The sequence below is a fragment of the Pelobates fuscus genome, chromosome 3 (assembly GCF_036172605.1).
Source record: "Pelobates fuscus isolate aPelFus1 chromosome 3, aPelFus1.pri, whole genome shotgun sequence".
Taxonomy (NCBI): Eukaryota; Metazoa; Chordata; class Amphibia; order Anura; family Pelobatidae; genus Pelobates; species Pelobates fuscus.
In genome coordinates this window covers 413592270-413609364 of record NC_086319.1, presented here as the reverse complement: position 1 = coordinate 413609364, position 17095 = coordinate 413592270, and the positions used below count along the sequence as shown (strand labels likewise).

General features: G+C 47.2%; 1 protein-coding gene across 1 annotated transcript; it reads right to left on the bottom strand.

Moving 5' to 3' along the window:
* Positions 1–15926: 15926 nt before the first annotated feature.
* LOC134602044 (olfactory receptor 6B1-like) lies at positions 15927–16880 on the bottom strand. The gene has a single exon (XM_063446546.1). The coding sequence runs from the start codon at positions 16878–16880 to the stop codon at positions 15927–15929; it is 954 nt and encodes a 317-aa protein (XP_063302616.1).
* Positions 16881–17095: the final 215 nt, after the last annotated feature.

Genomic DNA, 17095 nt, shown 5'->3' with positions numbered 1-17095 from the left:
ATAGATGTTACCTCCCACACATCCCCTCCCCTTAGTGTGACACATAATCCCATTATGCATACAGAGTAAAATATACTTTTACACAACTTTCATAACTTTAAAACCATACATCACATTCATATAAAAATACGTAAACAAAAAAATAAGTAAAACATCCCCCACAATGCATCCCGGCTTCCTCCCTTCTGCCCTGGAGATAATTGGAGAAGTAATCCAATTATCTAGGACTAGAGTCAGACTCCATTAACCACATGGTTGCAAAAAGACAGTAAAAGACATAAAATTACATACTGATACATTTAACACATAAAACACACATTTCTACATATCCCCAGTTTAACTGAACACATAAATACCTACATAATATTTAAGACAGTATTACTGTGATATGTTACAAAGTCTTAAAGGGACATTAGTCCCAAAAGTCCCAATATGTCCATCGCTGATTTTAAAGGGCCAGTAGCAGCAATATAAATTATTACATGCCCAAATATAGTGTTTATAGAGCAATATGTCCATGGGCCGTAGTCGCAGGGCAGGAGGCTAGCAGCCAGGCCTCTCCAGTTCACAGTGGCGAAGCTGGTTTCGCCACATTTCTCCCCTTTGCCAATTAGACTAACAGGGTACCTGACTTTCTGCCGGTCAGTGCCCTGGTTAGTCCAGCAACCCACCCACGAAACAGAAATAACAGAGCAGCCCACCCACACTAACCGGTTACTACATCTGGGTGAGGAAGGATTTTGTCCAAGTTCTGGTGTTTCACCACTGCTGGGTGGGAGACGGGTAGGCTGCCTTGGTGGGTTGCTGAGGGGGCAGAGACCAGCGGTACTCTGTCTTGTTGCCAGCACTACCACGGGAGTAGTCTGGTGGGCGCCTGGTTGCTGGAGACTGGCTGTCTCCCCTTTAGGTGCCCAGCTCGACTGCCGGAGGGGGAGACCGACTGTCTCCCCTTTGGATCCATCATACTGCGGCTGGGGAACAGGACCGACCGTCCCTATCCCTTGTGCTGTAAGTGCAGAGACTACGGTCCCATCTGCACAGTTGTGGGGCTTAACATCTCCCCTTGGTGGGTTAGGTTGCCGTGGGAGAGAGGGTGTAACAAGTTCCTCTCTCTGGATGGCAAACGGCCGCTGGGGAGAAAGGATGGCACCTTCTGCTCCCTGGGGTACACACTGCCGCTGGGGAGGAAGGACGACACCATCAGCTCCCTGGGGTACACACTGCCGCTGGGGAGGAAGGATTGCACCTTCTGCTCCCTGAGGTACACACTGCCGCTGGGGAGGGAGGACGCTGCTCTCCTCTCCCTTCACCTCACACTGCCTTCCTGGCACATCACTTTGTTGCTGGGGGGCAGGAACAACAACCTCTGCCCCCTGTAACTCAGCCTGCCGCTGGGGAGGATGGACGACACCATCAGCTCCCGGAGACACACACTGCCGCTGGGGAGGAAGGACTGCACCTTCTGCTCCCTGGGGCACACACTGCCGCTGGGGAGGGAGGACGCTGCTCTCCTCTGCCTTCACTTCACACTGCCTTCTTGGCATATCACTTTGCTGCTGGGGGGCAGGAACAACAACCTCTGCCCCCTGTAACTCAGCCTGCCGCTGGGGAGGATGGACGACACCATCAGCTCCCGGAGACACACACTGCCGCTGGGGAGGAAGGACTGCACCTTCTGCTCCCTGGGGCACACACTGCCGCTGGGGAGGGAGGACGCTGCTCTCCTCTCCCTTCACTTCACACTGCCTTCTTGGCATATCACTTTGCTGCTGGGGGGCAGGAACAACAACCTCTGCCCCCTGTAACACAGCCTGCCGCTGGGGAGGAAGGACTGCACCTTCGGCTCCCTGGGTTACACACTGCCGCTGGGGAGGAAGGACGACACCTTCATCTCCCTGGGGTTGCTCACAGGACCAGTCTAGGAACTCTGCTACCTCGGGTACTGCTGGTTGCTGTTGGGCGGGAGGACCGGTTGTCTCTTCCCAGGCCTCATTGATGAGTCGCAGGTAATCCCCCTCCAGGTTCCATTCCTTGGTGACCAAATATCGTAGGTCTGCCTCGAGGTCCATAGCGCCAAAGAGACCCAGCATGTTCTCTCGGATGCCGTACAGGTCCCAAAACCGATAGTCGGTATCTTCCCCAAAGTCCTCGTCACCACTATTATCCCAAAATAGACCGGGGCCAGTGTATTCTCTGCCTTCTGGGAACTCATACTCTGCCATCCTGGGGACACACTGAGCCGCGTACCACTGTAGCACCTGGTACGCGTTGTCGAGCGTCAGTTCTGCGTATACTAGAATCTCCAGTCTAGTCACCCACTTTCCTGTGGTCTGGTTTCTCAGGAGGGGCATCCGCTCTGCCATTCTAGCCAGGATTTGCTGCCTTCTGCTGCGGCGCCGCTCCCCTCGTGAATACGGTACTTCTTCCATGGCTTTGTCCCACAATTCGGCTCTGGCCCTCTGTCTGTACATCAACCTGAGCTCCTCTGGGACTACTCCAGACCACAGGCCTACGTAACTGGACATTTCATCCCGAAGCTTCTTCTCCATTTTCTGAGTTCCTTTGTAGATAGGGTCGCTGTACGGATACTAGCGTTGCCCTCAATTTGTAATCCAGAAATGGTGTTGTCTGTAGCTGTCCCTCTGGTTGTAGGAACGATCCCGCCGCTTGCCACCAATTGTAACGGACCGTTTCACTTACAAGAGGATAAAACCCAGTTTAGGCGATAATCCCCTTTCCAGATGCACAGGCAGCTACTGCAGACACCATTCTCCCGACTGGAACCACACGAACACTGGAACAGCTGAACAAGAAAAGCAGACATCGGCTTACACTCTTGGCAGTCAGCATACAATCCCATTCCCCCAAAGACCGAGACGACACATCGCTTTGAGGGTTAAGCAAGAACTCTAGACTGGGACACCCAGTCTGGCTTTTATTTCCAACTCACACATACAGGCCACACCCAGGGGGAGGCATAAAAGAACCAATGACATAGATGTTACCTCCCACACATCCCCTCCCCTTAGTGTGACACATAATCCCATTATGCATACAGAGTAAAATATACTTTTACACAACTTTCATAACTTTAAAACCATACATCACATTCATATAAAAATACGTAAAAAAAAAAATAAGTAAAACATCCCCCACAATGCATCCCGGCTTCCTCCCTTCTGCCCTGGAGATAATTGGAGAAGTAATCCAATTATCTAGGACTAGAGTCAGACTCCATTAACCACATGGTTGCAAAAAGACAGTAAAAGACATAAAATTACATACTGATACATTTAACACATAAAACACACATTTCTACATATCCCCAGTTTAACTGAACACATAAATACCTACATAATATTTAAGACAGTATTACTGTGATATGTTACAAAGTCTTAAAGGGACATTAGTCCCAAAAGTCCCAATATGTCCATCGCTGATTTTAAAGGGCCAGTAGCAGCAATATAAATTATTACATGCCCAAATATAGTGTTTATAGAGCAATATGTCCATGGGCCGTAGTCGCAGGGCAGGAGGCTAGCAGCCAGGCCTCTCCAGTTCACAGTGGCGAAGCTGGTTTCGCCACAACCACGGTCCCATCTGCGCCATCTGGGGGATTGGTGTCTCCCCTTGTTAGGGTAAGCTGCCGCTGGGGAGAGGGGGTGCTGTGCTCCTTTCCCGGAAACAGAGGCTGCCGCTGGAGAGGGAGACCGCCTGTCTCCACTCCCTTACCATTGTCCTGTTGCTGTAGAGAGGGACCAACTGTCTCTGCTCTCTGTAGGACACACTGCTGCTGGGGGGGAAGGTCGGCACCTTCGGCCCCCTGGGGTACACACTGCCGCTGGAGAGGGAGACCGCCTGTCTCCACTCCCTTACCATTGTCCTGTTGCTGTAGAGAGGGACCAACTGTCTCTGCTCTCTGTAGGACACACTGCTGCTGGGGGGGAAGGACGGCACCTTCGGCCCCCTGGGGTACACACTGCTGCTGGAGAGGGAGACCGCCTGTCTCCACTCCCTTACCATTGTCCTGTTGCTGTAGAGAGGGACCAACTGTCTCTGCTCTCTGTAGGACACACTGCTGCTGGGGGGGAAGGACGGCACCTTCGGCTCCCTGACACTCACTCTGGGGTTGGGGATCTTCCCAGTAAACCTCTACGATATCCTTCCAGCTGAAGGGCTCTAGACCTGGTTCTGCTTGTCGGGTAGGTTGGGGCTGCACGGAGCTGAGCAGGTGTAGGTAGTCTTGCTCCAGCTCCCACTCCCTTGTTACCAGGTGGGTCATGTCTTCTCTCACCTCGCGTTCGTCAGCCCAGACATACATGCCCATCCGGTAATCGTAGATGTCCCAAAACCTAAACTCCTCTGTGCTGCCGAAATCAAGCTCCTCCTCCATGGCATCCTGAAGTAGACCAGGACCATCATAATCATCCCCCTCCGGTAGGTCGTGCTCGGCCGTCCAGGGAGTAAGTCGAATGGTATGCCACCAGAGGGCCTGGTATGCGTTGTCTAGCCCGATCTCTCGCCATACCAGGGTCTCTAGTCTTGCCACCCACTCATCCAGGGGCTGCTCCCCCAATAGACATATTCGCATTGCCACACGCTTCTGTAGCCGCTGCTCATCACTGGGGAGGCCCTCACCTCGCCGCCACTGGGCGTCTTCCAGGGCATCATACCAGATTTCCTTTCTGGCTGCATCCCTGTAATCTGCGGCCTCCTCCTCCTCCTCATCATGGAACGCTGTCCGCAAACCAGCTGATTCCATCCTGTTGTAGCCAGGGGCGCTGCCCAATGGCTAGCGTTGCCCTCAATTGTAACTCCAAACGTTACCAGTGTCTCTGAGCTGCTTCTCCTCGCCCTAGGACGCCATCCCACCGCTGCCACCAATGTAACGGAGCTCCGTGTACTCCGACCGAGTACCCTCCGTTGATGGATGCTCCTAGCGCTCTCAGAGGACTCCAAGCACTGCAGACGACACCACAACCACCGCAGGCTCCACAACCGCCGTAGCTTAACTGGAGCCGCGCCGTCTTCCTTCCACCCTGGATCGGCTTCTGTCCTCCAGGACCGTGTGGGGAAGACCTCTCCTCCAGGAGAGCGTAACAGGAACAAGCTCTTAAAAGAGCTAAGTGATTAAGAGCTCAGGGGAATATGCAGCGCATAGCAATCCCCAGTGTGATATAGCAGTTCCCTCCAATAACGAGACACGGCTACGTATTGAGGGTCAGAAGAGGTCTGAGGACTGGAACACCCAGACTGCTTTTTATTAGGATAAGGTACACACAGGACACTCCCAGGGGGAGGATGAAATTAACCAATAAAAGCATAGTACAGCCCACAGGTTCCATCCCCTCAGATAAACAGTTAAACCAATTATTACATACAATAAAAATACAGTTTTTACATACACACTGTAACTTTAAAACCATACATTCAATTTCAATAAAAGTTGCATATTCAGACTCAGCATACATCAAACATAAACACTTCCAAAAATCAGCCAAATCCCTCCAGTGGATCAAAAGTTAGCTGGAAGTCCTTTATGACCGACCGCAAGCACAATTTCCTGCCCAAAACAGTTCCATAGATTTGGGCTGTGCGGCCGGTCAATTTCATGCCGAAAAAACGACTAAGTCCCATTTCGAACGGGACTTAGTCTCTGGAGCTGCAAGTTCAGTATGGGAGAAGGTAAGGGACAGCGGTGTTCGGCAAAATGTGTAGCCGATTTTGGTTCCACAGAATCTTTAGCATACACCGCTGACCGCATTCGAATGACTAAAATGGCCGCCGCCACGTGTTCGGCTGCCGAATGGCGGCCACCCAGCGCTCGGCAATTAACCTGCAGTAACCTCACAGCCTGGGAGGTAAATTGCCTGCACACTTTAACTTCTGGGTGGTCCGCCTGTGTGGTACTTGGTTCAGTAAGCCCTATTTACTGAACCAAGTGGGAGAAAGCCAGGGGCAAGTTATTTTACAGGTCTGGGGACATAGTCTTAAAGGGACATTGTTCAGCAAAGTCACAATATGTCCCCAGACGGTTCTTAAAGGGCCATACACACCCAATAAATGTTAATAAGTTTTCAGGGGCACAATCTTCCAGGGGCCATAGTCATGAGGCAGGAGGCTGGCAAACATGCTTCTCCACAATCCAGGGAAGCAGGGCAATTTCTCATTTAAAGGGCCAGTTACAAATAGCGATTTGTAACAGTGCTTTTACAAAGAAAAAAGGTTTCCATTGTAAGCTAATAGCAGCCAGTCAGTGTCCTTCAAGCGGCTCTGTCAGTCCTTCCTTCAGCGTGTGCTCTCCAGAACTGTTCCAGTGCACATTGCCAATCATATCTGGTGTCTCTATAGCGTGCTTTTACAAAGAAAAAAGGTTTCTATTGTAAGCTAATAGCAGCCAGTCAGTGTCCTTCAAGCGGCTCTGTCAGGCCTACAGTTTGTGCTCTCCAGAACTGTTCCAGTGCACATTGCCAATCATATCTGGTGTCTCTATAGCGTGCTTTTACAAAGAAAAAAGGTTTCTATTGTAAGCTAATAGCAGCCAGTCAGTGTCCTTCAAGCGGCTCTGTCAGGCCTACAGTGTGTGCTCTCCAGAACTGTTCCAGTTCACATTGCCAATCATATCTGGTGTCTCTATAGCGTGCTTTTACAAAGAAAAAAGGTTTCTATTGTAAGCTAATAGCAGCCAGTCAGTGTCCTTCAAGCGGCTCTGTCAGGCCTACAGTGTGTGCTCTCCAGAACTCTTCCAGTGCACATTGCCAATCATATCTGGTGTCTCTATAGCATGCTTTTACAAAGAAAAAAGGTTTCTATTGTAAGCTAATAGCAGCCAGTCAGTGTCCTTCAAGCGGCTCTGTCAGGCCTACAGTGTGTGCTCTCCAGAACTGTTCCAGTGCACATTGCCAATCATATCTGGTGTCTCTATAGCGTGCTTTTACAAAGAAAAAAGGTTTCCATTATAAGCTAATAGCAGCCAGTCAGTGTCCTTCAAGCGGCTCTGTCAGTCCTTCCTTCAGAGTGTGCTCTCCAGAACTGTTACAGTGCACATTGCCAATCATATCTGGTGTCTCTATAGCGTGATTTTACAAAGAAAAAAGGTTTCTATTGTAAGCTAATAGCAGCCAGTCAGTGTCCTTCAAGCGGCTCTGTCAGTCCTTCCTTCAGCGTGTGCTCTCCAGAACTGTTACAGTGCACATTGCCACTCATATCTGGTCTCACAGTAGCTTGCACGCATAGTACCACTAATTCCCCAAAAAATGACAGGCAGAGGCAGGCCACCCCGCAGGGGCCATCGTGGTCGTGGTGCTGTGATTCCCTTTTGCCCTAGAATAATGCCCAGTTTTCAGAAGCCACGTACCCTGAACTTGAAAAGTTCTGAGGACAGAGTTGACTGGCTAACACAGGACACCCAATCTTGTACAGCCTCCGCTCTAAACCTTGACGCACCATCCTCCTCCAGCTTAGCTTCAGGCACCTCTCAAGATACCACTCCCCCGCCTGCCACCACCACCAAAACTAGCACCACAGCCGCTTTACTTGGTATGTCAGAGGAGTTATTCACACATCCGTTTGAAGAAATGAGTGATGCGCAACCATTATTGCCAGAGGATGTAGATAACAGGGATATGTCTCAGGCAGGCGGCATTAAACACATGGAGGTACGGTGTGATGATGATGATGTTGTACCCGCTGCTGCTTCCTTTTCTGAGTTGTCAGATACAAGCGAAGCGGTTGATGATGACGATGCGTCCATGGATGTCACGTGGGTGCCCGCTCGGCAAGAAGAAGAACAGGGCGAAAGTTCAGATGGGGTGACAGAGAGGAGGAGGAGACGAGTTGGAAGCAGGGGTGGGTCGTCGCAAGGAGCTAGTGGCACAGTCAGACAGCATGCATCGGCACTCGGGGTCAGCCCGGCAGCACGCCAATCAACGCATGCTGTGTCCACCACCAAAATGCCGTCATTGCAGAGCTCAGCAGTGTGGCATTTTTTGTGTGTGTCTGCCTCTGACAACAGCGATGCCATTTGCAACCTGTGCCAAAGGAAACTGAGTCGTGGGAGGTCCAACACCCACCTAGGTACAACTGCTTTGCGTTGGCACATGATCTCACATCACAAACGCCTATGGGATCAACACATGAGTACAAGCAGCACCTTCAGCCACGTCAACCACTGCTGTCCTCCTTGCCCCCTCTCAACCATTCGCCACTCCGTCTCCCGCCTTGAGCAGTTCCCGCTCATCTGCCCACAGTCATGTGTCTGTCAAGGACATGTTTGAGCGTAAGAAGCCAATGTCACCAAGTCACCCCCTTGCCCAGCGTCTGACAGCTGGCTTGTCCGAACTATTAGCCCGCCAGCTTTTACCATACAATCTGGTTGAGTCTGAGGCGTTCAAAAAATGTGTAGCTATTGGGACACCGCAGTGGAAGGTACCCGGACGGAATTTCTTTTCACAAAAGGCAATCCCCAACCTGTACTCGATTGTGCAAAAGGAAGTCATGGCATACAGTGTTGGGGCAAGGGTCCATCTGACCACTGATACCTGGTCTGCAAAGCATGGTCAGGGCAGGTATATCACCTACACTGCGCATTGGGTAAACCTGCTGACGGCTGACAAGCAAGGAATGCGTGGCATTGCAGAGGAGTTGGTGACACCGCCACGACTTGCAGGCAGTCCTGCTGCCACCTCCTCTACTCCTCCTACTCCATCCTCTTCCATAACCTCCTCGGCTGAGTCCTCTTGTGCTGCTGCGTCTTGCTCCACATCAACGGCACCCACCCAGCTCCCCAGGTACTATTCCACATCCTGGATACGGCAGTGTCATGCCGTCTTGGGTTTGACTTGCTTGAAAGCAGAGAGTCACACTGGACAAGCACTCCTGTCCGCCCTGAACGCACAGGTGAAAAAGTGTCTGACTCCGCAGCAACTGGATATCTGCAAAGTGGTGTGTGACAATGGAAAAAATTTGATAGCGGCATTGAAGTTGGGCAAGTTGACACATGTGCCGTGCATGGCACATGTGTGTAATCTGATCGTACAACGCTTTGTGCATAAGTACACAGGCTTACAGGACGTCCTGAAGCAGGCCAGGAAGGTGTGTGGCCATTTTAGGCATTCCTACACGGCCATGGCTCACTTTGCCGATATCCAGCGGCGAAACAACATGCCAGTGAGGCGCTTGATTTGCGACAGCCCTACACGTTGGAATTCAACACTCCTAATGTTCGACCGCCTGCTCCAACAAGAAAAAGCTGTTAATGAATATTTGTATGACCGGGGTGCTAGGACAGCCTCTGGGGAGCTGGGAATTTTTGTTGCCACGTTACTGGACGCTCATGCGCAATGCCTGTAGGCTCATGCGTCCTTTTGAGGAGGTGACAAACCTAGTCAGTCGCACCGAAGGCACCATCAGCGACATCATACCATTTGTTTTCTTCCTGGAGCGTGCCCTGCGAAGAGTGCTGGATCAGGCCGTAGATGAGCGTGAAGAGGAAGAGGAAGAGTTGTGGTCACCATCACCACCAGAAACAGCCTTATCAGCATCGCTTGCTGGACCTGTGGCAACGCTGGAAGAGGATTGTGAGGAAGAGGAGTCAGAGGAGGAATGTGGCTTTGAGGAGGAGGAGGAGCAAGACCAAACACAACAGGCATCCGAGGGTGCTCGTTGTCACCTATCTGGTACCCGTGGTGTTGTACATGGATGGGGGGAAGAACATACCTTCAATGACATAAGTGAGGAGGTGGAACGGGAAATGAGTAGCTCGGCATCCAACCTTGTGCAAATGGGGTCTTTCATGCTGTCCTGCCTGTTGAGGGACCCTCGTATAAAAAGGCTGAAGGAGAACGACCTGTACTGGGTGTCCACGCTACTAGACCCCCGGTATAAGCAGAAAGTGGCGGAAATGTTACCGAATTACAACAAGTCGGAAAGGATGCAGCATTTGCAAAATAAATTAAAAAGTATGCTTTACACAGCGTATAAGGGTGATGTCACAGCACAACGGGAATCTAACAGGGGGAGAGGTGGAAGTCATCCTCCTCCTCCCACGACCACGCCGGCAAGGACAGGACGCTTTAAAGACGTGTTGTTGATGGAGGACATGCGGACCTTTTTAAGTCCTACGCATCGCCACAGCCCTTCGGGATCCACCCTCAGAGAGCGACTCGACCGACAGGTAGCAGACTACCTCGCCTTAACTGCAGATATCGACACTCTGAGGAGCGATGAACCCCTTGACTACTGGGTGTGCAGGCTTGACCTGTGGCCTGAACTATCCCAATTTGCGATAGAACTTCTGGCCTGCCCCGCTTCAAGTGTCCTGTCAGAAAGGACCTTCAGTGCAGCAGGAGGTATTGTCACTGAGAAGAGAAGTCGCCTAGGTCAAAAAAGTCTAGATTACCTCACCTTTATTAAGATGAATGAGGGATGGATCCCGAAGGGACTGACACTGGGCGATACATTCGATTAAAAAATGCCTGATGAGATTAGCTGCCTTGGGCTAAAAATGGTCCACACGCTGCTGTATTTTAGCTCTGAATGACGTTTGACTTGCGTGACTTATCCGCCAACAACTAGGGTTCAAGCCGCCATGTTTTAGGGCACTTTCTGCCTGTGAAACAAACATCAATTTTTCTGGCCGCTGCTATGGCAGCGGCTGCAACAATACCAAATTTTTCAGGCATGTGTACATGCCTAATTTTTAGGCCCACTGGTGCAGCACTGTGGCTTCAAAAACCAAACCAAAAAAAAATGATCCAAGATGGCACCAATATACCAGTGGTCTAAGCATCTTCCAACCTTGGCCTAAAAAGGGGAGGTGATTCCACAATTAAAAATCGCTGCCATATACATGTCCACTGATAGGAGACGCGGAAGGTATTAAACTGATCAGAACAATACTAAACTCACCACTCCTATCTGGTGGCACATTAGCTTGCCCGCGCAGTGCCCCAAATTTCAAGTAAGAGGACCGACCAAGCATCTTCTTCCATCTCCCTGTTACATAAATCACTGCCATATCAATAGAAATTGTACATAATATCCAGGAGAGTTTTACAGGGCCAAATCTTGTCGCCTGTTGAAAGAGGTGACCTTGCTCGGGTCCCAGGTGTGCGGTTCCTAAAATGGCTGCCATATACACGTCCACTGATAGGAGACGCGGAAGGTATTAAACTGATATGAACATTTACTAAACTCACCACTCCGAGTGCTGTTATTTATTTAATTTTTTTGTGGTGAGGCTTTACAGGACAGAGTGCTTCTCCACGGGACATGTTAACTCGCGGGCAGCTGGCTCATCAAGGAACCAGAGCAGCTTGAACGAGGTGACCTTGCTCGGGTCCCAGGTGTGCGGTTCCTAAAATGGCTGCCATATACACGTCCACTGATAGGAGACGCGGAAGGTATTAAACTGATATGAACAATACTCCACTCCTATCAGTAGGTCCCCCCCATTGTGATTTATGCCCCCCACCCACCACGCAGGGGTGGGGGCCGGGGGAGAGGAAAGTAGGTCCCCCCATTGTGATTTATGGCCCCTACCCACCGAGCAGGGGTGGGGGCCGAGGGGGGGAGGACAGTAGGTCCCCCCATTGTGATTTATGGCCCCCACCCACCGCGCAGGGGTGGGGAAGGACAGTAGCTCCCCCCAGTGTGTATCAGGGTCCCTGAGGACAGGTGTTAATCCATACCTGCCAAGTGACCCTATGTAGGAGGAACAGTCTCTATTCTGCTCTGTGTCAGTGTGTATCATGGTCTCTGTGGACGGGGAACAGTCTCTATTCTGCTCTGTGTCAGTGTGTATCAGGGGTTTTGAGGACAGGTGTCAATTCATATCTGCCAAGTGACCCTATGTAGGGGGAACAGTCTCTATTCTGCTCTGTGTCAGTGTGTATCATGGGCTTTGAGGACAGGTGTCGATCCATACCTGCCAAGTGACCCTATATAGGGGTAACAGTCTCTATTCTGCTCTGTGTCAGTGTGTATCATGGTCTCTGTGGACAGGGAACAGTCTCTATTCTGCTCTGTGTCAGTGTGTATCAGGGGCTTTGAGGACAGGTGTCAATCCATACCTGCCAAGTGACCCTATGTAGGGGGAACAGTCTCTATTCTGCTCTGTGTGAGGAGGAGGAACGGGAAATGAGTAGCTCGGCATCCAACCTTGTGCAAATGGGGTCTTTCATGCTGTCGTGCCTGTTGTGGGACCCTCGTATAAAAAGGCTGAAGGAGAACAACCTGTTCTGGGTGTCCACGCTACTAGACCCCCGGTCTCTATTCTGCTCTGTGTCAGTGTGTATCATGGTCTCTGAGGACGGGGAACAGTCTCTATTCTGCTCTGTGTCAGTGTGTATCAGGGGTTTTGAGGACAGGTGTCAATCCATATCTGCCAAGTGACCCTATGTAGGATGAACAGTCTCTATTCTGCTCTGTGTCAGTGTGTATCAGGGTCTTTGAGGACAGGTGTCAATCCATACCTGCCAAGTGACCCTATGTAGGGGGAACAGTCTCTATTCTGCTCTGTGTGAGGAGGAGGAACGGGAAATGAGTAGCTCGGCATCCAACCTTGTGCAAATGGGGTCTTTCATGTTGTCGTGCCTGTTGAGGGACCCTCGTATAAAAAGGCTGAAGGAGAACAACCTGTGCTGGGTGTCCACGCTACTAGACCCCCGGTCTCTATTCTGCTCTGTGTCAGTGTGTATCAGGGATCATTAGGATAGGTGTCAATCCATATCTGCCAAGTGACCCTATGTAGGGGGAACAGTCCCTATTCTGCTCTGTGTCAGTGTGTATCAGGGGTTTTGAGGACAGGTGTCAATCCATATCTGCCAAGTGACCCTATCTATGGGGAACAGTCTCTATTCTGCTCTGTGTGAGGAGGAGGAACGGGAAATGAGTAGCTCGGCATCCAACCTTGTGCAAATGGGGTCTTTCATGCTGTCGTGCCTGTTGAGGGACCCTCGTATAAAAAGGCTGAAGGAGAACGACCTGTTCTGGGTGTCCACGCTACTAGACCCCCGGTATAAGCAGACAGTGGCGGAAATGTTACCGAATTACAAGTCGGAAAGGATGCAGCATTTGCAAAATAAATTAAAAAGTATGGTTTACACAGCTTATAAGGGTGATGTCACAGCACAGGTTTACACAGCTTATAAGGGTGATGTCACAGCACAACGGGAATCTAACAGGGGAAGAGGTGAAAGTGATCCTCCTCCTCCTCCCACGACCACGCCATATCTGCCAAGTGACCCTATGTAGGGGGAACAGTCCCTATTCTGCTCTGTGTCCGTGTGCATCAGGGTCTCTGAGGACAGGTGTCAATCCATATGTCAAGGTGTCAATATGTCATATGTCAGGTGTCAATCCATATCCATTGTGATTTAGGAATGTTAGGTGATTTCTGCCCTTTGTGGATTAAAAGCAGACTCTGCATCAACTGTGTCATTTTCCATGGGAGTTTTGCCATGGATCCCCCTCCGGCATGCCACAGTCCAGGTGTTAGTCCCCTTGAAACAACTTTTCCATCACTTTTGTGGCCAGAAAGAGTCCCTGTTGGTTTTAAAATTCGCCTGCCCATTTCGGGTTCGCGACAACACTATTCATCACTTGTACTCTGACTGACCTGTACATACAAAGCCACATACATAGCAGAAGGTGATGCACAGTGTGTTCTGACACCTTTCTATCATGGTCAATATCAGGGTATTCAGCAATTTAAGCTACAGTAGCTCTTCACACCCCACATGCATCAATGAACCTTGGTAGCATATGACCCTGATGCTGGTTGACTGATTGTCTTTCCTTGCATCACTTTTGCTAGGTGCTAACCACTGCATGCCAGGAACACCCACCAAGGCTTGCCATTTTAGAGATGTTCTGACACAGACATCTAGCCAACATTTCTCTGTAAACCTGCTGCCTAATATATATCACACCTTGACAGGTGCCATTGTAAAGCTACAATCACCTGTTGATGGTTTTAATGTTGTGGCTTATCAGTGTATATCAAGGTCTATTTACTAAGAAATGATTTTCATGCATCAGAATCAACTATAAAATTTAGCACAAAAGTTGTCCAAGTTGTACAACATATGTGATTCTGAAGGGATCATTTCTCAAGCCACAAGCAAGTTATGATCACTATTATTCATCGGTTCCAAAGAGCAGTTGTCAGGCAGTCCCCCAAACTGAGAATCAAAGTAAAACAAATAATTAGTAATGCCATGAATCTATTTTTATTGCAAAATAATGATTAAAGTATACATACATTCTTAGTGTATTTTGATATTATTACATATATTGATTTCAAAATGCACTTAGAATGAAATTCTATATAAATAAAGAAATTAAAAATAAACTAAACAAATAAAATAAATTAAAAAAATATATTTTAGATTTTACATTCTATCTATCTATCTATCTATCTATCTATCTACACAAACACACACACAGACACAGATAGATAGCTAGATAGATAGATAGATAGATAGATAGATAGATAGATAGATAGATAGATAGATAGATAGATAGATAGATAGATAGATAGATAGATAGATAGATAGATAGATAGATAGATAGATAGATAGATAGATAGATAGATAGATAGATTTTTACTTAGTTATACAATTTTATACATTACAATTTGAGGGACCTGTCTCATAACAAGGCAACAAGTCCAGAGAATTCAATGTGTAAGCCTTATATTTAATCCTGTAACTTTTCAAAACACCATTAATCTGTACATGGGAGGTACTGCTGTACTTAGGAAACTTCACTGATAACAAATATGAGTACCAGTAAAACATATTACAATAATAATATTATCAGTGAAAGTGCAGTTCATGTGTGTGAAAATGCAAAAAACAAATATGAACGCTAACTAAACAAAGAACATACCCCATTTAAAATATCCTGCGGTGTCTACTCTGGCAAATAGTATGCCATGATGGGAATATTCTGATTCATGGACTGCCATACGGCCTCAAACGTAATCTGGAAAATGTAAGTGTGTAAAGACTGAAATGGGCAAGCTATAAATTCAACCCTGTAAATTTTCAAAACACCATAATACCTGGACACAGGGTTGTACTCATGAGACTTTTATGAACACAAAACTACCATACCCTATTTTGAATACACTGGGTTGTCTACTTTTTGCAAGTGGTATACCATTATGGGGGTAATATTCATTCTTGGGCTCCCATACAATCTCAAATGCAGCATAGACTCAGCAAACCAATCTGTCATATTTATATGTGTAAGTACTGAAATGGGCAAGTCCTATATTTGACTCAGTAACTTTTTTAAAACACCATTAAACCTGTGCATTGGGGGTCATCTATGTACTTGTGAGACATGACAGCATACAAATATGTGTATTTTATTGCAGTTAAAACTAACAGTATTATGCATTCACAGATAAAATGCATACCAGCACTGAGAAAATACTTTTCTAGACTTCATAAGAAATTATGTTTCACTATTTGATGTGAAATAAAAGCCATGTTTCTCCTCAACAATATGATATATGATAAATGTGGGTGGACTTACTATGAAAGAGGTAAATTATGGTGGAACAAACATCGAGAGCAAATTCCAGTTGTTTTTTTTGCACAATTGCCTCTATCATCAGGGGTTAAATTGTAACAAAGAATTAAGATATTTAACATTGTTATGATAAATAAATAGGTACATTTTATTCTGCACTGTAATTATAATAGGGTAACCATTGAGAAGAGCCAGGCATCCTATACAAAGAAGGGAATCAGCTTCTCACAGCCGACTTGTACAGTTTGCTATGTTTGTATTTGCGTATAATGATTCTGTTAAGGAATTTGCAAATGAGCCCCTCAAATCTTTGTATCCACTTTCTATGTGGTTCCTACATAATACAGAATGTATACTGTTTAAGGCAGTTTATAAAGCATAATTTAGGTTAGAGACACTGTAATAGATAATGTTAGAGCTTCATTAAAATGCTTTAGAGCTTCCTTTATCTCATGATTCCTTAGACTATAAATAATTGGATTGATAAATGGAGTTCCCATGGTATATAACAGTGATAGAACCTTATTTACATTAAGCAATTGCCATTTAGAAGGAGTCATATATATTGTAATCAGAGTCCCATAGTACATGCTCACTACAATCAAGTGAGAGCTACAGGTGGAGAAAGCTTTATGTTTCCCACTGGTCGAGGGAATTCTAAAGATGGTGATAAAAATTCTTACATATGTATAAATGATGAAGAACAAAGGAAAAATAACAAGTGGTATTGACAATATAAAATCGACCATTTCAACTACAGTAGAATCAGAACATGATAACTCCACAAGGGGGGCAAAATCACAGAAATAATGGTCAATTACATGGGGACCGCAGAATACTAATGTATGTATTAGACAAGCAATAACTAATGATATTGTACATGATAAAACCCATGACCATAGAGCAAGATAGTGAGGAAGTCTGGGGTCCATGACAGACGTGTAATGCAATGGAGTGAGGATGGCTACATATCGGTCGTAGGACATCACCGTGAGAAGAAGACACTCAGTTGTTGCTGATGCACCATAGAAGTATAATTGTGTTATGCAACCCTTAATGGATATTGTGCTTCCTCCGGTAATTATAATTAGAAGCATTTTTGGAGTTATATTTGTGGTGAGTAAGATATCACACAGTGATAAGTGACTGAGAAAGAAATACATGGGAGATTTCAAATTCTGAAACTTTGCCACCAATGAAATAATCAGAAGATTGAATCCCAATGTCAATATGTAGATTACAAGAAATAGAAAATATAATATAATGTTAAATATCCTGAGGTTCTGAAATCCCAAAAGCAGGAATTCTGTCACCACTGTCTGGTTGACTTCCAGCATATCCTACAAAGGAGGTAAAGGAAGAAAATCATCAGACCAAAATTATTTACATATTGGCTCTTCAGTTCTTATCCGGTTTAATCACCCTTAATCCTTAAATTTACAATCATCTTTTAATCATTTTCAGTTGAAGTTCCTTAATATGTACTTTTTAATAAGTCACCTATTACTATATGTGTCTAAAATATTTTAGTTAACTTAAAGTGTTAGCAGTA

Bases quoted from the DNA above. Each gene is read 5' to 3' on its own strand.
- LOC134602044 (XM_063446546.1), bottom strand. From the start codon at position 16,880: ATGCTGGAAGTCAACCAGACAGTGGTGACAGAATTCCTGCTTTTGGGA.